The sequence below is a fragment of the Musca autumnalis genome, unplaced genomic scaffold, assembly GCF_047663935.1.
Source record: "Musca autumnalis isolate F117 unplaced genomic scaffold, ASM4766393v1 scaffold_3, whole genome shotgun sequence".
NCBI lineage: Eukaryota > Metazoa > Arthropoda > Insecta > Diptera > Muscidae > Musca > Musca autumnalis.
The window spans coordinates 59,732,338-59,753,881 of record NW_027411866.1 but is presented as its reverse complement, the minus strand read 5'-3'; the positions used below and the strand labels follow the sequence as shown (position 1 = coordinate 59,753,881).

Here is a 21,544-nt window from a genome sequence, read left to right as displayed (position 1 = left end):
GTAACGGCAAAGCGTATTTTGCTAAGATTTTGCAAAAAAATTTGCTCTTTCGTTCCACAGAAAACTCCGCATTTTGATTTTGCAGATCAAATTTTGATAAGTTTGCCTTAAATTTGCGAGGTAAACGTTCTCTTTGCCAATGTACATTGTTAAAGCAAGATTTTGTTCGGAAATAGTGAAAACACGGTTATGACAAGAAATTGTAAAGATTTTTCCGAACTTCTACCCTCTGAAGCAACCATCCTACTTCGAACTCTCGCTATCCGAAATTCCACCCTACGAACGACCCCATTCCGAACTTCCACCCTGCGAACAACTCACAAATCGATGTTTCTCGATTTTACATTTAGACTAAACTCTATTTGAGAGACTATTTTTATTTATTACTATACCCTCCACCATAATATGGAGGGTATATTAGGTTTGTCATTTCATTTGTAACTCATCAAAACAATCATTTACGACCCTATAAGGTATATACATATATTTTTGATCAGCGTAAAATTCTAAGTTGTTATCACGCTATCTTCCGAACGAGTTGAGATAGGGGGGTGAAATGCTGTTCACACGTGTCTTAAATCAAGTTGGAAGTTGATCTTTGTTATTGCCCCCATATAGCCTCTCTCTACAAAAAATTATGGATATAGGTCTACTTTTTTATAGCCCCCATATAGCAGTACCAATTTCAGCTATTTTAAGGTTTTTAGATACATTTCTAGAACGAATTAGTTATAATTTTGCAAGTAACTTCTACACTTTGTGGAGAAAGAAAACTAATTACTCTATGCCGAACATAACGCTTTATACCTGTTTTATTTCGCTTAATTTTATTGTATTTTATTTTATTTGTATTTGCCTTCATTTTATTTTAGATTATTTTATTTCACTTAATTTTTTTGTTTTATTTTACTTTATTTTATTTATTTTTTAACTTTATTTTATTTCAATTTACTTCACTTTTTTCACTTAATTTTATTTTATTTCACTTCATTTTATATTGTTTTATTTTTATTTATTTTTTAATTTATTTCATTTTATTTTACTTCATTTGATTTATTTTGATCTTATTTTAATTTATTTCATTTAATTATTATTTAATCTTTATTAAAATTATTTTATTTTATTATTATTTCATATTATTTTATTTTATTTTATTTAATTTTATTTAATTTTATTTTATTTTATTTTATTTTATTTTATTTTATTTTATTTATTCAATTTTATTTTATTTTATTTTATTTTGTTTTATTTTATTTTATTTTATTTTATTTTATTTTATTTTATTTTATTTTATTTTATTTTATTTTATTTTATTTTATTTATTTAATTTTATTTTATTTTATTTTATTTTATTTTATTTTATTTATTTAATTTTATTTTATTTTATTTTATTTGTTTAATTTTATTTTATTTTATTTTATTTCAGTTTAATTTAATTTATTTAATTTAATTTTATTTTATTTTATTTTATTTACTTTTAATAATACCAGTTTCTTTTCATATTTTCGCTCGTCTCAATTTTACATGTCTTATTTATTATTGCCAAGTAAAATATAATGCAAAGATGATAAAAGGTTCTGTGGAACAAATATCATTCACGCTTTGCAGGAGAACTGAGAGATTTACCAAGATGGCGGAAAAATTGAGCAAGAGAGCACAACAACTGTGCTAAAAGAACAGTGATAGACAAATTTGCTAAGTGCAAGGGAAATTGAAAAGTAATTTTGTGGAACAAAAAAGGGTTATCACTTTTCAAAATAACTACTTTTTGATAAGTGCAAAATGAAAAGCGATAAGTTGTTTCGTGGAATAGGGCCCTGGTCTTACTTTAATAATAATGAAGTAAACACACATCACAACAAAACTGCCAAAGTAAATCTAAAAATAGACACACAGCACGTTGACGATTTGTTTGTTGTTATTTTCGACAAACTATCAAAATAGCTATGATGATTCTCTGCATTGTGGAGACGCATGACAGTGGGAGTAAGTAGTTAATTTGGTTTGCATATGCGGCTACGAGAGTTTTTGAATGTTTCTGTTGAATTCGCATTTAAACGAATTCGTCGGGTCGTCATAAAATGGGGAAGAGTTCTTTGTTTCAATACAAAGAACTAAGGGAACTGATGAGTCCAAGTGGCGTTGGACGAAACTAGTCTTCTCTGCCCTTCCCTAAAGTAAATCAATTTTAACTAAACCCACTTTAAAAACTTGTTGTTTTTAAAATTTGAAAACAACAAATCTGTGATTAAGCTGGTCTTACTTTAAAAATAATGAAGGAAATTTACATAATTAAAACAAGTTCATACATATCTTCATAACATCGGAGCACTATCGCTTAAAGAGCAGAACATAGTTGGGGTCTCTTTAATTGAGAAGGCAGAAGAACTGGCTGGGCGAGAATCGCAATCAACAAGTCTAGCAATCGCTGTCTCTATCAAACCACCCATATGTCAGCTTTTTCAGAAAATTTAAAGTTTCTTTGATGAATGAGCCAAAGAATTATGACACTTAATTATTAAATTATTTTTTTAACACCTCTCTCTTTTTGCACTTTGCTTTTCTCGGACATTTCTATCTTACAGGCTTCTTCTACTCCAACCCTATTTTTCCTATACTTTTTGGATGATCACAATGGGCCGGAAAGCCTCCGAGTGGCACAGCGCCCATCCCCAAATCTAGCCGATTTGATTTAATTTGTTTTCTTGGAAGGTAAGATTTCTTCGTACCAAAAATTATTAACAATTATTAACATATGTATGTCAATGTTTTGGTTTAGGCCCCACACAACGGACTTCCCTCCTCAATGAATATTGACGGTTTTTTGATAATTTTTGGGTTAAAGATTTTAAAATTCCTATTTTTAAACATTTATTATAAATAATAATCAACTTCAATAAAAAAAGGACGTTGAAATAATTTGGCTAGAAACTTTTGATTTGGGACCAAAGTGCATTGTTGTGTTAAGCAACTTTGAAGCAATACAAAGTCGAACATGAATACTAATTTAATAGTCAAAATATATTAATTAGATTTAAATGTGATTAGATTTCAACTACATTCACAGCAATGTATTTAGAACACCAAATTAAAAATTACCTGGGCTTTCTGGGTGCACAAAGTGCACACTACTTACATGATTTACAGCATTCAGAACAATATTTAATTTTTGACGTTGCCCTTCTTCTGACTGCGTAACTTCCAGTACATCCAGTTTTTTACCTGTCAACTTCTCCCAAAGCTTATGCAAAACCTTTAAAAATAAACCCATGTTTATAAAAGTCACAGTTTAATTTATGTTATTTACCTGTCCATCGTACATATCTTCATCAATACTTTGAACGATAATACGCTGTTCGGCCAATTCATCATTTATCCAATCAATTAAAATCTGTTGAAGTTTTCTGACATCGGGGTCATTCATCGATTGCGGGTCTATTACAGTACGCTGTTCATGTTCACCTTTTTAATATTAGGACAAAACAATTAGTTTTCTTTCAAAATAAAAGATTTTATAATAGATACAAAATACTTACGAAGAGCATAATCTTCCGGTGGTATATCAATCTGACTTGGAGCTCCGGGCGAGTCAATAGCATGCTTTCCTTCTTCTTGCACCTTTTGAACTAAAAATATTAATGCAATTATGTTTATATTTTTCGAGTTTAAAATAAGATAATAACACGTTGGCCTACGTCCTAGCAATTTGTGCAGTCTGTAGAACAATTGTCATATATAATAAAACAACATTGGTGGCGTTTTTTATTGGGATAGCTGTTACAATTTTGATTTTTTAAAATAGTCTGGCCTAATCCCATTGTGGAGAAGGTAAATAAAATAAAGCAATAGGTCTGTCTGGTTACTCCAAGATTTGTAACAATTTGTACCAATTGTTTCTGGAATTCGTCTGTTAACACAAAAGTCCAGCAAAAGAGAGCGATTCGAGAGTGATATTTTGACAGTTCTTTTACTGAGTTTGCAAATTCTTTCTGGACAAATTTCTTCTAGCAAGCACTTGCAACTCTTCTTCTTCCTGCAAACAATTAATCAGCTGTTTTTAATTATTCTGTGATTTATGTTTGTGCAAATTGGACACAATTTTATTGTGGAAATTGTTCTGTTGTTTTGGAGAACAAAGTTGCAAAATGGAAGGTTTAATTTTTCGGGTAATTTTCTTTTTTAGTTTCAATAAAATACAAAATTTTTGCATGTTTGGTTCCTTTAATTGCGGACTAATTGTTCTGTTTTGGCAAATCAGCTGATTGCTTGCTGGTTTTTGCAGGGAAGGTGGTCTGTTTACTTGTTACATTTTTCTTGCAAAAGAGAATAAAAACTCTTTACTCCGAGAAAGTTCTTGCTGGACAATTCTTGCTGGCAAAGTAACCATACAGACACACACATATTTACTTCGTCTTTTTATAATGTTTGATTGCATTCCTAACATATCCCTGAAGATAAATGAATGTACCATATAGCATATTAAAATTTTTCATCGAAAGTCAAAAAAGTCGACTTGCGTTTTAGGCGAAATGCGTGGAAATACGTAGGGCAAACGAAACTTTATAGGCGTGAATTTGCAGATAACAGACAATACTATAATAAAATGCAAAAAACCCACAAAAATATTCGAAAATACCCGAGTATTATATTTCATTAACCGCTCTGGAGTGCAGCTGCTTCAGGCTTTGCGTTATTGGCAGTCGGTAGACGTCCGATGGAATGACGTCTTGGATGTCGGAGGGAAGCGCCTGATGTCCTTCCGGATGTGTCTTGAAGGTGAATCCTGCACCAAAATGTGGTGGTTGGGATGACTGGGCAGATGTCAGGCCAGAAGGAACTGCCTCGCCAACAACGCAAAAAAAAAAACACATTTGCATTTGAAAAACCAAAAGTTCTAGGACAGAGAAGCCATTCCACAGTCGATATGTCCGGTCACATAATTTGATGGCTGTGTGGGTTCGATCATCAAGCTTAACTCTAAACGAGAAAATTAATAAAAATCTTTAAAAATGATCTTCGCCCTAACATGCAAAATTTCAAAAAATAAACAACAGGCCAAGCCCGGCTGGGATTTGAACCCACGTCCTTGAAAACATATGAACAAATTTTGTCACGGCGTGTTAGCGTTCAAAGCCAAACTCATAACTTCAAAGGCAGCGCAAAAAAGCGTTTGTCATGAAGAAAGGCTTTGTGTTTTTCTAATGCATTAAATCATAACTTGATGTTGAGTTTGACAAAAACCGAGTTGATTTTGTTTATGAACTCTGTTGTTTGGGTGTTGTGTTAGATGATAAACTGAGTTTTAGTCAGCACATTAACTCTGTTGTCTCTAAAATTAATTTATCTTTGAGATCCCTTTATGGAACAGATCTTGCCTTGCCCATCAATGTAAGACAATTGTTTGGAGGTTTATACTGGTGTTGGGCAATCTCGTTCGTTGAGCGGATCGATCTTTTTCAATCCGTTCACCGAAAAGATCCGGATCTTTCACTTCGTTCTTTGGCTCTTTTTCGTTCAATAAAACATTTCAGTATATCATTTTTTTGTGAATATCGTTAGTTATCTGCATCAATATTCAATAGTCGTTTTGTCAGTCTTAAAAATAAGCCAAAATGTCTCTTTCCAATCAATATAGAAAAAATAATTTTTATTTGAATATAATTTCTATATATTTTTAATTTATACCTACATATAAATTAAAAAAAAAAATCACTACATTCGACACACAATGATGTTAACAAGAAAAAAAACGAAATGTTTTCATCGTAAGGGATAGATAGAGCGAAAATTAACACACGTTTAACTAAAAAATAGAAAATACAAGCGCTTTAAGAACGAGAACAGTAAAAAGGACGAGATAGGCAAAAAAGAACGAGCGGAGCCAACTGAACGAGATGATTCAGCTCAAAATTTAAACGTACGATGTAAAAGAACGACACAGCTCTGCAACCATATGCATTTGTTTTTCTTGCTTGCTTGTGTGTGTGCAAAGCTAATGGTGGTGGTTTTGTTTTGTAAGCAGCAATGTCTTGGCCATTAGCGATTAAATGAACGATATAAACGAACGAACTGGATACGGATCCGTTCGTTCTTTTCACGGAGTCGTTTCTTTGAGCCGGTTCGTTCAGGAACGACACAACTCTAGTTTATACTGGCACCACTCAGGGTAGTGTAGATCTCATAAAACTTGCTATTAATAGAGTAGTTCGTTTTGTGTATGGGGTGAATCGCTTAGAACATATTTCTCCTTATAAAGGGTGTTTTTTTTAAGCTAGATAGAACTTTAAATTGTAAAAAGTAACACAAAAAATTAAATTTTGATGAAACTTTTTTTTTTATTTGTTTCAATATACTCTAACAAATCATCATGAATAGACTCACGCTTGAACAACGCTACGAAATTATCCAAATTTACTTTGAAAATCATTCGTCGATTCGCGCAACTTATAGACGACTTCGTCATTTGTATGGCGTACATAATCGTCCATCCATGGCGTACATAATCGTTTGTTAATAAGCAAAATTGCCGCACATGGAGTGAGACCAATCCACAAGAGACCCTACAGACTCCATTACATCCAGAAAAATGCACCGTATGGTGCGGTTTTCACGCTGGTGGCATCATCGCACCTTATTTCTTCAAAAATGAGGCCGGAGCTCGCGTTACGGATCGTTACCGCACCATGATCAATGATTTTTTGTTTGAAAATATGGATGACATTGATCCGGAGGAGATGTGGTTTCAACAGGATGGCGCTACGTGCCATACGGCGAACGCAACCATCGACTTATTGAAATCAAAATTTGGCGATAAGTTGATTTCGAGAAGTGGACCTGTCAATTGGCCTCCAAGGTCGTGCGATTTGACACCTCTCGATTATTTCCTGTGGGGCTACGTGAAGTCACTGGTTTATGCTGATAAACCAGCAACAATTGATGCCTTGGAGGCCAGCATTGTTCGTGTTTCAAAGATACATATCAAATTTGTGATCCCTACATGACAAATCTATAAATTTTTTGGCTCTGTCAAGTAAATAATTAAAAGTTGAAATTTGAAGTTTATCCAGTAGTACCTGGCTGCATATATGCTTTTTGCTATTTTTGGGGTTGCCTGGAATCATTGTTGGAGTTCTTGTTTTTTTTTTTTTTTTGCTGTGCTGCATCGATTTATTTTGCCTGCTGTTTTTTGCCGGTTGTTTTGGTTTGCATAACCTCAGAAACTGCGAGTTCATCCAATCTACGCCATAAGTTCATCCAATCTACAAAATAATTTTGCCAATTATGAAAGGAGTGCTGATGCAGTGCTGATCACGTATATATATATATATATATATATATATATATATATATATATATATATATATATATATATATATCATGGGCAGGAAGTCATACTTCCCGAGATAAAGGCTCAGAAAGTTCAAAAAATCCCTTGGTTTTGACGATATGTTTAGTTTAAATCTAAATTTTTCGTATATAGCCGGTCTTCGGCCGGGGATTTATGACTTTCTCCTAATCCGAACACAATTTTCCTTCAAACCGAAATTTTTTATCATCGATCCGAATCTAGTCCGTATATTCAACATATGCCCTGGTTAAATATAAATGTAGCTACATTTGTATTTTATTTATATGATATTCACTCTTATTTTTATGGTTGTATTTTTTCTCATACCATTCATATTTCTTTATAAAAACCACTCAGGTGTACGCTGGCACTATTTGTTTTTTAGTAGTGTTGGGCAATCTCGTTCATTGAGCGGATCGATCTTTTTCATTCCGTTCACCAAAAAGATCCGGGTCGTTTACTTCGTTCGTTGGCTCTTTTTCGTTCAACAATACATTTGACTGTATTATTTTCTTTTGAAGTCGTTCGTTCTCTGCTGCATATGACTCCGTCGTTCTTTTCACCGAATCGTTCTTTTGAAAATGTTCGTTCACGAATGACACAACTGTTGTGTTACTTGCTTGTTTGTGTGCTAATGGGGGTGGTTTTGTTTCTGAACGTAGTGGTGGTGGTTTTGATATGAAAGAACCAGATGAACGAATGATGCAAAAGAAAGATATGACCGAGATGTGCTACTGAATGAGGTGAGTTACTGAGCGAGAGTAGCTCTCTGAATCATTGTTTGTTTTGGGTTCTTTGAGAGTCATTGCTTCCCCCGAATCTGCCCGTTCTCTGCTGCATATGACTCCATCGTCCTTTTCACCGAATCGTTCTTTTGAAAATGTTCGTTCACGAATATATGACTCGTCCATCGGGGATCTAAATGAACGATATAAAAGAATGAGCTGGATACGGATCCGTTCGTTCTTTTCACGGAATCGTTCCTTTGAGCCGGTTCGTTCATGAACGACGCAACTCTATTTTTAAGGTTACATAATCATGTACACTACGTGGTTTTTTAATGTACGCACAACCTTTATAACGTACGTACGCAACCATTTCGGTTGGGTACGTAGTTGTTACTAAACATGTGTGTTTGACATACGCTACGATTTTCGATGGGTACACGTACGTAAACGCTAAATTTTTTTTAAAGATTGTGTACATATACGGTACCTTATCGTAATGTAAATTGTCATGCTAGGTACGATACAAAACGTTATGGTACCGTACCTTAATGCATGTTTTCGAGCGCTGTTATCATTAAATTTTAGCGATTAAAAACATTTTTGTATTGAGTATTCTTCCTGCTTGCAACTGAACATAAATCGAATTTTCATTCATGCTATTCAAATTTACAGTTTGACAACAAATGTATTGCAAAGACCAAAATTGTAAAAAAAATTCATATTAATTGTTCGGTTATGGCAACAAATTATGTAAAAACTATACGGTTTTTTGTGTAAATCTCCTCAAAGCAATATTCCGTCGAAATATACAAATGCATTGCAAAGGGAAAAGCAGTACTATAAAACTAATAATTTGTAAAAAAATTTGTAGTCATTGCGCATTTTTTTGACTTTTGCGGCTAATAATGGACTAACAGTATTGAATGTGATAAAGTTCAGTGATAATAAAAGCCGCCGTGGAGGGTCTTCAGACAGGAAAAAACGTATGAGACCATATTGACAATAAACAATGACTAATCGGCCGCAGACATGTATGGAAAGAATGAATATTTGACTCAATATGTATTGTCGGATAATGGACCAATGCAAAACAGTCCGATTTTGGCTTTGGAAACATCAAAATACCTCTGGAAAGTATAGAGAAAAATAGGCCCTATTATTTTGAAAGAACTACAATAGAGCTCTATCTCCTCTCTCAATATTATTGGAATCACTTAATTTTTACTAAATGGATAGATACTATACTCTGCTATCATAATAAATCCCAAAAAGTGCGCCAAATCTAATAAAACCCATAAAATATGGAAATTATACACCTTCTAGAAAAGCTGGAAAACAGAATTTTTGGATACTAATAATAATGATGATAATGATAATGATTGGGAAGACATCCCCCAATATTTAATAGTCATTCTTCTGAAAGTCGGTAAAACGGGTCCAAAAAGCTCAAACACGTTCAAATACCACCATTCCAAATGCCAGATCATGCCATATTAATCTTACTTGTGTAAGTTGCTGATGTAATATAACAAAACTAAACTGATAAATACCTCGGGTCAAACTCCTGATATCAACCCTTATAATTTTTTTGGGTCCAATTTAAGAAAAAAACTCGAAAAATGTCCTCCAACGAAAGATCAAGATTTAATGAAAATTGGGGAACCAGTACCCTTAGAGTATAACATGCCGAGCCTTCAGTTTTGGTTTAACTAAGCTCATTAATGCTTGGATGATTGGCCAATGTGGATAGACAACTCATTAAGGAACACAACTTTGGTAATTCTCCAAAAAACAGTAGATTTAATAATTTTTGTAATACATTTTTTGTCACCTCCAACTAGTAGTTAATTCTTATTTTTTACCGTATTTTTATAAATCGCAAATAAACTTTGTTTATTTTGCGGAATATTGTTTTGAGGACCAATAGCAAGAGATTTACACAAAAAACCGCATAGTTTTTACATAATTTGTTGCCATGAACGAACAATTAATATGAAAATGGAATACCAGAGTAATTCGAAACAAAAAAGATGAATTATTTAATTTTTTAAACACAAACGAAATTGATATATGCCTTTTATGCGAAACATGGCTAAATTCAACTACCTCAATCAAACATCAAAACTTTATATGCTATCGAAATGATCGCTCTGAGAGAAGAGGAGGTGGAGTGGCAGTTATCATAAGAAAAGGCATACGTCATAAATTATTAAAGCCGAAAAATACATCTGAAATTGAAAATGTTGGTATTCAGATTTATATTAATAATTCTGAAATCAATATATATGCATGCTATTTTCCACGTGGTTCTCGCAATGCACAAAGAAAACAGAACTTTGTTTATGATATTCATAAACTAACTAATAATAAAAATTATATTCTCGGCGGAGATTTTAACTGCAGGCATCAACATTGGGGTTGCCAGAGGAATAATTGTTGGGGAAATCTGCTCTACGATAAATATCAAACTAGCTCCTACGACATAATGTTCCCACCTACTAGCACTTACATACCGGCAGACGCGAGGCGACAACCTTCAACTCTGGACTTATTGTTAACCGATGTACCTACATATATCCACACCGTTAAGGCCACCAATGATTTGGGATCGGATCATCTACCAGTTTTAATTGAAGTCAATAGAAATTGTGATCAGTCCGAAAATATGTTTTATGATTTCAGTAAAGCCAATTGGAATCGATTTAAATCACATATCAGTAGAAATCCGTGTATATATCATGATGTCGATACTACTGATATCGATACTGTAAATATTGACCATTTATTATTAAACCTAACTAACGGCATCAAAGAAGCTATTGATTTCAGCGTCCCTAAATACAACTTCAAAAGCAAAAGTTATGAAATTCCGAGAAACATCAAAGAAATGATTCTTTTTCGAAATATATATAAAAGAAATTGGAAACGCTTTAGAGACCCCAATGATAGACATCAAATGAATGTTCTAAACAGAAAAATTAATGCAGAGTTAACTAAATTACGAAATAAAAATTGGAACCATATGTTATCTAATTTGGATAAAGCATCTTCGCCCTTTTGGAAGATATCTAAGGTGCTGAAGAAAAAGACGAATGTTGTTGGCTTCGTATTGTTGGACTGCAAAATAATACTTGTTGTGTATTTATTTCAGCTAAAGTCCATACTTTGTTGCTTCAAAATTTGAAGAAACAAAATGTTTAACAGTGGGTATTGAAATTGATTACTACGAGCGGAGGCAGAGAATACTATAGTTTCGGAAGCAGCCAAACTTCCTCATCAGTTCTCTTAACCGCTGACTCTGTATCAATAAACAGGTCAATAAGAGTGACCAGAAAATTAAACAGAACGAGAAATTTTCTGTATCCTCCTAAATCTGTTCACCGCACAATTGAGTCAGAATAATCAAAATCATATACCCACTACTGTTTTTATGCTGTCTTTGCATCGCAAAGAAGACAAGCATAAGTAGTGTTGTTTGCAGTAAGCAGAGATCACAACAAAATGTTGTTTTTGCTTTATGCGTAGTCAACAAGTAAGGCCGTGCTGATTGCCTGTTATTGTTGTTGGCTTTGTATTGTTGGACTGCAAAATAATACTTGTTGTGTATTTATTTCAGCTAAAGTCCATACTTTGTTGCTTCAAAATTTGAAGAAACAAAATGTTTAACAGTGGGTATTGAAATTGATTACTACGAGCGGAGGCAGAGAATACTATAGTTTCGGAAGCAGCCAAACTTCCTCATCAGTTCTCTTAACCGCTAACTCTGTATCAATAAACAGGTCAATAAGAGTGACCAGAAAATTAAACAGAACGAGAAATTTTCTGTATCCTCCTAAATCTGTTCACCGCACAATTGAGTCAGAATAATCAAAATCATATACCCACTACTGTTTTTATCCGATACTTTCCGACCCTATATTGACGGTAATGGTTATAATACGAAAACTACGTTGTTCACAGTGCAAATTTCATGATTTTTGGTAGTGATTATATTTTGATGCTTTGGGAGCAGGTTTTTAACAGAATATTTCACATTTGTGATTCAAATGGTGTCCAAGGATTATATAACGCCATATTAAAACACAATTCAAGGTCTTCTGTATGTAACTTGAGCCAAGAATTCCGAGGAATCTATTAACTTCCTGAGATATCCCAGGAAAAATGTGAATTTATCGACTCCCAGGAAGGTGTGTTATGCACAAGGTCAACTAAAAAGCTTTCTAGGATCTCAAAATCTATAATCTGACCCTAATATTGTGGCTTTTGTATACTCAAATACCTAAAACGGAAAGAAATCAGCAAGTGTCCGCTTTAACGAGCTATACAAGAAGTTTGGCATTAAATAACGGCATTTAACACCCAAAAATTACTTTTTTTTTCTCTAAAATATATCTCGGACACCCAGACACATTCGCCAAAACAATAAAGTGTATAAATTTTGCTGCTAATTCCATAAATTGTACGATAATACTCATATTTCCTTGGGGCGTATGTATACTTTTGTAAGTATCATTTTTTGGTTTTTGTAAAATTTACCGTTATTTATATTATGGAATATACTTTTGTTGTATTAAATATTGTTTATTAGTGAGACGAAATAAAACTGCGTACTTGGAATTTCAAAAATATCATTACTTTTTCTAAAACCCGAGATTTATGGGGCGTACGTATACTTATGTAAGACTGTGTATTTTGCCCTCAATAACAGAATAACTTCCCTTAACAGCACTGAAAAGTAACATAATATCATCAGCAAAAATGAATGCATCACACGATTTCGGGTCAAGACACTCAGGGAAATCATTAATATAAAAAATAAATAACAGTGGTCCCAACACCGAAGAACAAAGATGTAACACTGGATCTAACACCATTTAACTCAACAAACTGCGACCTACCCCTCTCATAAGTCAAAATCAGCTTACAAGCAGATACTGTAAAATTAAAAGCATACCTAAGCTTACGTAACAAAGTGGCCAAAGCCAATGGGCCAATTAATGAAATACAATATGCTTAAACCAGTGACTCACTACTCCAACAAAAATTAATTGCAATTTAAATGCAATTACTAACGTAACGAAGAAAAGACTTAATATATAATACTATTAATTACAAAAACAATTTAAATTAAACACGTACATACAGTGACTCAGAAAAGTATACATTCACTCTACAAAAATGCAGTTTAGGCTAAATCGTTGGGTTTTTTTACAGCAACAGCTGCAGTGCGTGGCTGCTTGGTGAGAAAATAACCATAATTACACAAATTTATTTTAATCTAATACTTATATATAATACAATTAAAGAAATTCAAATTTCACAACGCAGAAAAGTATACATACACCCCAAGGAAATACGAGTATTATGGTAAAATTTATGGAATTAGTAGCAAAATTTATACATTTTTTTTTGTTTTGGCGAATGTCTCTGAGTATCTGAGATGTATTTTATTTAAAAAAAATTAATAAATTTTTGGGGTTAAATGCCCTTATCTAAGGTCAGACTTCTTGTATAGCTCGTTAAAGCGGAGTCTTGCTTATTTCTTTGCGTTTTTTTATTTTTTATTTATTCATATTTCATAATTTCAAAGTCCGAGGACCACATTAAAGAAATTAAGTGACAGCTAGCAATAAAAATATACATAATAAAAAAATGAAAGTGACATTAATCTAACAACAAAATGAATAGTGCATGTAAAAAACTTTGACGGCCAGGATAAGACATTTAAACAAATAGGCATTGGGATAACTATATTAACTACTACAGCTCACTAATGACAACCCAATTAGCGAAAGTAGCAGTTAATATATCCACAACAACAACAACAACTAAAATCTACTGGAATAAACGAGCAGAAATAGTTCCAACATAAAATTGAACATAACATATTTAACGCGTCATACAAAACATATCCTGACTATCAAGTTAAAAAAACCAGTAAGGAGAGGATCAATGTCGGACGGCGCCGACTTTATGATACCCTACACCACTGTGAATATGTGAATATGTAAAATAAAATACATATACAGTGTTGGTCACAGAATTATCACACACCTTTGGGGCAAAATGATTTCAGTCAGTTAAGAGTTTTGATAGGGCAAATTGAAATATTTTCGTAAACAAAATCCTTTTCTATAATGTATTTAACAGACTTAATGATATAAGTGAATAGTATTATCAGTGGTTTTTTGAAAATAAAAGTTTTGTGAAGACGCCCAACTTATTAAGGGGACAAAGAATTAGCACACCCTAAAATTTTTTAATTTAATTCAATTAATATACAAAAATTTATTTATATTAAGTTAATTCATATTCGAAACGTTTTGAACAAATCATTTTTTGAAAGGAAAAATAATTGATCACCCCGGAATCTCAAAATATATCCCAATAGTGGACCATTTTCCGAAATGTACTCTTAAACGCCAGAAAGTCGCCAAAACTTTTAAAACAAATGTACAATTGGATCTGAAATTATTGGAATTGTTAACCGATTACCGAAATTTAAATATAAAGTGCAAAAACTTTTCAAAAAGTGTTTAAGGTCGATGATTCATTCAAGGAAGTGTTCGATTTGGAAGGGGTTTACAGAAATAAGATCAATAAAATGCACCCTTACAGATGCACACTGCTGGTGGGTACATCCCACTATTCGCAAATTTACAAAGATGAACAAGAATATGATGTTTTATTTGATGTTTCTATGAACTACTTGCCTCAATGAATTTGTTTACATGTGAAAAATTCGATAAAAACACTAAAAAACTGAAATTTCCATTAGTCCTTCGGACTCAAAGTGTACCCCATATAATTCCCTTCTGACACTGAAATTTCGGAGACTGGTGGAGAGTATAACTAGCAGATTGGAACTTATTCCCAAACGAAAGGGATTTAAAACCGAATATGGACGAAAATATTGAAACTATTCACAATATTAGTGATTCTTTTAAGGTGTGTTAATTACGTGTCCAGTGAATTTAGGACATTTTTTACATTTTTAGATGTTATTCAAATTGACAGTAATTTTTCAGTTTCTATATTGCGTTTTATTCTTTAGGCATACTACTGAGAATATATTAGTACAAATACTTCATTAAATACAACTACTTTTGAAGGTCTTTTTAGGCAAAATAAATGTTGGTAGTGGTGTGTCCTAATTGTGTGACCAAAACTGTATATTCGATATAATTTCGCACATTTATTTCCAGACCGAATTCATTCACACATTCCAAATATCATTGAAATCGAACTTATATAGCGTGTTTGGTGCAGCAAATACGGGAAAATTGCCGAAAATATATATGGGAGCTATATACAAATCTGAACCGATTTCGATATAATTTGGCACATTTATTTCTAGACCCAATTCAGTCACGCATTCCAAATTTAATTGAAGTCGGACATATATAACGTGTCTGGTACAGAAAATACGTGAAATCGGCCGAAAATATATATGGAAGCTATATCCAAATCTGAACCGATTTGCACCAAAATCAATAGGGTTCCTCTTATGGCGAAAAAAAAAGACGTTTCCTAATTTTTAGCCTAATTGGATAATAAATGCGACCTGTAGGCTGCGAACAAAAATACATGGACAGACAGACGGAGGGACGGACATGCATAATCGACTCAGAAAGTGATTCTATGTATATCCCTCAAAGGAACTATATGTCTATCTCGCTTCCTTTTGCACGTTACATACAAATGCACAAAGACATAATACCCCTTACCACATAGTGTTGTAGGGTATAAAAAACTTACATAAATAATTCAACCACAATAAAGAGTAAACAATAAAATATTTTATCATGAGTATAAAAAAGTAAACAATGAAGGCAATTAATTTAGCCATAAAATTTTTTTAGGAAAGAATTAATATTACTCCGGTAACTGCCAAAAGGCAGAAAGCAAAATGTTGTACACATAGTGTGACCACTATGAACATTTTCATCTATCAAAATGATTTAGCAGCTCTTATGTACATTTTTCATTTAGGGAGCGCTCTATTTGATACGGCATTCTCGTATGTAAACATAAATTTATCAGCTGTTTTCTGAAAAACAAAATCTTTTAAAAAAGAAAATGGAAAGTTATGTATATTTAAATATTTAGAAAAGTAAATAAACGGTGTTTATGTTATTTTCAGATCGATTGGTCGAAAGAAGCAGTCTTGGAAATGATTGCTTTGTGGCAAAAACATGAATGCCTCTATAACCCCAAAAACCTATTCTACCACAACAAACATGCTAGATATTCATTTTCCTTCAACCAAAATTAAAATTTGCCCAAATTTGCAACTCAACAAAAAATGTAAACAATGACAAAAACAGCTGTTTTTATATTTATAGGTTATGTCATACGAAAATAACACTTGTAGGTATGAACGCACAAATTGAAAGTTGTATGGATGACGTCAATTTTACAAACATAGAGAATGTCGAATGGGTGAAAGAAATGACAGCTCATATGACATTGATATGTACAGTTGCGTTCAAAATAATAGGAGCGCCCATACAAAAAAAGAAAATTGTCAAAAAATATGGTTAAACTTACCCATTTTGGTTTGTTTTGAATTTGTTTAACATTGTTGAGATCCCAACAATTAATTCATCAGCAGAAATGTGGCAATCTGTTTTAAATTATTTACTGTTTACACCAACATTATAAATCGTGTTTAAAGTTTTTGTTCAAAAAAATAGGAGTGTGGAAGAAAAAGGACGATAAAAATAGATTTAGTTGAGTTTAGGATCAAAATTGTCAATATTTTAGTTAACAGTAGTAAATCCAATAAATTTTATGAGATTTCATTGCTGTTTGAAAACAAAAGTCCTTTGGAGGTAGCCAAAAAACAGGCGATTGTCCTTGCAGACATTTTTCCCATAAATTGTGCACTTATTGGGCAACTCAATGGATTTTGTAGACAAAAGCTTTAACGATTAGATTTGTTTGATGCTATGGATGTTATCTCTAACAATATATAATGATTGGTATCCCATAAATTTGTGTATTTTGATCCTTGAGCCAAGTTTAAGACAGTTTACATTAGCCCTTAAGGCAAGGATCGGCCAAAAAAGCGTATCTATAAGGAAATTATTCCCCAAACCAAATAATATTTAAAAGTCCTTAGGATGCTAACCTTGTGTATGCAACCAGTTTCGCTTCTATTCAAAAAATGTTTAAAACGTGAACGGTTGAAATGTACTTTGACCCATTTAGTGAGAGGCAGGCTGGGATTGCACTATGGTTGGTATGCGCCGTAATATATTTTTCAATATAAACTTACGTTTTTCACTCAAAAATACTTCATTTAGGTTAGTTTGATTAGAAAACTGTTTATTATACGATGCAAAACCTAATTAAAATAATCTTAGGCCAACTTCAAAAGTTTGTCTTTAAAGTTTCCTTCTCAACAAAGCGTTTTGAAAAATGTCTCATATGTGCAAATCATCCAATTATTCAAAAATGAACCATATAATGAATATTGCGTGCAGTTAAGATGCTAAGGACCTCAAAATATCACTTGATCCGGAAATTAATGCCTTATAGATACGCAATTTTAGCCTATCCTTACCTAAAGAGGTAATGGAAACCGGCTTTAACTTGGCTCAAGGATCAAAATACACAAATTTCTGGGATACCGATCATTATATATTGTTCGAGATAACAGCCAGAACATCAAAAAACTCTAATCACTAAAGTTCTGTCTACAAAATCCATTGAGTTACCCAATAAGTGCTCAATTTATGGAAAAAATCGCTGCAAGGACAATCACCTGTTTTTAGGCTACCTCCAAAAGAACTTTTGTTTTCCAACAGCCATCAAATCTCATAAAATCTATTTGATTCACTACTATCAACTAAAATATAGACAATTTTGATCTTAAACTCAACTAAAAATATTTTTATTGCCCTTTTTCTTCCGCACTCCTATTTTTTTGAACAACAAATTTTAAGGCGATTTATAATGTTGGTGTAAACAGTAAATAATTTAAAACATATTGCCACATTTCTGCTTATGAATTAACTATTGGGATGTCAACAATGTTAAACAAATTCAAAATAAACCGAAATGGGTAAGCTTACTCTTATGTTACACGCTAAAACTTTCATACGAAACTTTCCCATTATTTTGGCGTTCATAGATCGAGTTCCATACAAAAGTAATTTTATGAAATTACTGTAATGGGAAACTCGACCTAAGAACGCCAAAATAATGGGAAAGTTTCGAAAAAATTTATTGAAATTATAAATAAATAAATAATTCTGCGCAGTATATCATGTCAAAAAGTATTGGGAACAAATCTAGTTTAGTAAAAACTCTCCGATTTTTTTGAAATTTTTTCCAGAGGTAGGTATTTTTACGCTGATTACGGGAATATAAAATTTTCTTGGGGGACGGACCCGGTTACCCGGTTATTCGACCCGAAAGTCCGGGTACCCGGTACCCGATAGACCCGGTTCTACTGAACCGATTCTTACAAAATGGGTATCGTTGGAAAGCTTATGAAAATACCTATCAAACAAGTGGTCATATGATGGGGTTATCTCCAGGGGTTCAGAAGTTATAACCAAAATACCTCTTTTTGGACCCGGGTTTTTCCATAAAACCCTCAAAAAGTCGAAAAAGGGCCCATTATGGGTGCTCAATTAATTCACGCAATTTTATAGCTCATACTTCAACCTTTCCAAAATGGTGCCATTTGTTATAATACCTTCACTGGGTCCAGAGTTTTTCTAAATTCATCACTTTTTTTAAGTAAATTTTTTTCTAAGTAGCCGGCCTTCGGCCGGGGATTTAAGACTTTCTCCTATGGACAGGTTCAAATCTAGGGAATGGGAACAACATTTTCTTTTAAATTATAAATTTTCACTAAGTAGCCGGCCTTCGGCCGGGGATTTAAGACTTTCTCCTATGGACAGGTTCAAATCTAGGGAATGGGAACAACATTTTCTTTTAAATTATAAATTTTCTCTAAGTAGCCGGCCTTCGGCCGGGGATTTAAGACTTTCTCCTATGGACAGGTTCAAATCTAGGGAATGGGAACAACATTTTCTTTTAAAGTATAAATTTTCTCTAAGTAGCCGGCCTTCGGCCGGGGATTTAAGACTTTCTCCTATGGACAGGTTCAAATCTAGGGAATGGGAACAACATTTTCTTGTAAATTTTAAATTTTTCTCTCATTCTAAGGTCAATATCTCTGGACCCAGCGAAGGTATTATAACAAATGGCACCATTTTGGAAAGGTTGAAGTATGAGCTATAAAATTACGTGAATTAATTGAGCACCCATAATGGGCCCTTTTTCGACTTTTTGAGGGTTTTATGGAAAAACCCGGGTCCAAAAAGAGGTATTTTGGTTATAACTTCTGAACCCCTGGAGATAACCCCATCATATGACCACTTGTTTGATAGGTATTTTCATAAGCTTTCCAACGATACCCATTTTGTAAGAATCGGTTCAGTAGAACCGGGTCTATCGGGTACCGGGTACCCGGACTTTCGGGTCGAATAACCGGGTAACCGGGTCCGTCCCCCAAGAAAATTTTACATTCCCGTAATCAGCGTAAAAATATCTACCTATGGAAAAAATTTCGAAAAAATCGGAGAGTTTTTACTAAACTAGATTTAAGCCAAGTATTGAATTGCCACAAGAAATTTATATTTTGTAGCATTTATTAAAATTTCCTGTATTCATTGCATTCTTAATTGAAATTGGTGTCACGCTGAAAGCTGTTGATTGTTGTTTAAAAAACGAAAACATAACCTGTGTTGTGCTAATGGCTCCTGTCAAAGAATACAAGTGTGGCATTTGTAAATCTAATTGCACAAAAACCCAATACAAAGTTTATTGCACGCGCTGCTTTGCGCATTATCACGCTACTAAGTGCTTGGGCATTTCTACTGCAAGACTAAAAAGTAATTCGTTTGAATTCACGTGTCCCAGATGCAGTATCAATGATTCGTCCGTCAATGGAAATGATAAACATGTTTCTAATCGTCCGTCCATTATTGAAACAGATACAGTTAGTCAACGAAATTATTGCAAAACCAAAATTATTACAAAATTTAAAATAAAACATCATTTTATTGGTATAAATAAATATCATTTTTAATATTTTTGTTAATAGTATAATTCTTACAGATGTTTATTAATATAATAAAATAAAAAATAGCTAAATTTCACCAAACATTTTCTTAAAATTAACAAAAATGAGAACAACTCATTATTTGCACTGTCAACTAAAGAATTGCAAAATCCACAAGTTTTCAGTCATTCACGGTATTTTTCGAAAAGTTGGTTCCAATATTTCGTATGCTCACCTTTAGCATCAAAACCAGCTTGTAAACGTATCTGAATTTAATAAAGAAGTTTCGGAATGTCATATTCAAATGGCATTTTTTGCCTTTCTTCTTTATTGCATTTTATTTAGTCCCCGAGGTTAGTGGGCGGCCTATTCCCGACTTTTTCCTTCAGGTGTACCCATGAATTGTTGATGGGGTTAATATCTAGACAGTGGAACGGGGTGTAAATGACTTTGGTACAGTTGTATAACAACCAAGTCCTACATAAATTAGATTTATGCTTAGGGGCGTTGTCTTGGTAGTACTTATATTGTAATTTGTTTGTATTTTCAGGGCCAACAGGCCTAAATTTCTTGACGCTTTTGGTTAAATCATGTTTTGAAACATCCTAATAAACTTCCTCTGTCATTGTTTCCTCCAAGATCTGGATGTTACCAACGTCACTGCTTGGTATACAACCCCATACCATAAATTATAGTTTTCCGAACTTTACAGTATGTATTAAATTTTTGTTTTCCATGGCTGTAAGGGGTTTTCGCAACACTTTTTGAGACCCATCGCGATGGTACAGCATCATTTTAATCTCATCAGAAAATATAACGCCATGCCGATACTAAAGATAGCGTGAAAACTTGTCTGTAACAAGTCGGAATAGTTTCTATATATTGTGCTGGGAGGGCAATGGTTTTTACCTAGTCAATCGTGATGAGTGCTTGTTATTAGATAGCACTTTTCTGACTTTTCCATGTGACACACTTACTCCAAAATCATTTTTAATTAAAAAAATGCAAATTTTCTGGTGCTGCTTTGGACTCTTTCGTCAATTTCTTTAATCATTCTCCTGTCAATTCGTGTGGTTACTATTTTGGGCCTGCCATGTAACACCTTCAGTTTGAGCCTGGCTTCTTTCTCGGTGCGGTATATGATGTTGTATACACTTCTCAGCTTACGAGAGGTGACTTTAAAGATTTCTCTTTCTGATTTACCATTATTATAATTGGAATAGGCCAAATGTAGCATATTTTCGAAAACCGTTTACATGCCTTTCACTTTTTCTAAATATACTGTCTATATTACACACACAAAAATTAATTTCTGATCAAAAATTATGGCTCAGCATGTCCACATACCATAAAAGTCATAAAAATCCGTTATTGAAAAAAATCGCG

At 33.2% G+C, this 21,544-nt stretch overlaps 1 protein-coding gene across 2 annotated transcripts in view; it reads right to left on the bottom strand.

Moving 5' to 3' along the window:
* parvin (beta-parvin) overlaps nucleotides 1-21,544 on the bottom strand; it is a 73,548-nt gene that overhangs the window by 39,272 nt on the left and 12,732 nt on the right. The window contains exons 1-4 of one of the 2 annotated variants that reach the window (XM_073979040.1): nucleotides 7,676-8,091; nucleotides 3,537-3,626; nucleotides 3,308-3,462; nucleotides 3,137-3,253 (exon numbers count right to left, since the gene is read on the bottom strand). In XM_073979040.1, the coding sequence (XP_073835141.1) occupies nucleotides 3,137-3,253; nucleotides 3,308-3,462; nucleotides 3,537-3,626; nucleotides 7,676-7,682 (369 nt within the window). In that variant the 5' untranslated portion in view covers nucleotides 7,683-8,091. Of the gene's footprint in view, nucleotides 1-3,136; nucleotides 3,254-3,307; nucleotides 3,463-3,536; nucleotides 3,627-7,675; nucleotides 8,092-21,544 lie in introns of those variants that run through there. The other variant, XM_073979039.1, reaches the window with a different exon arrangement.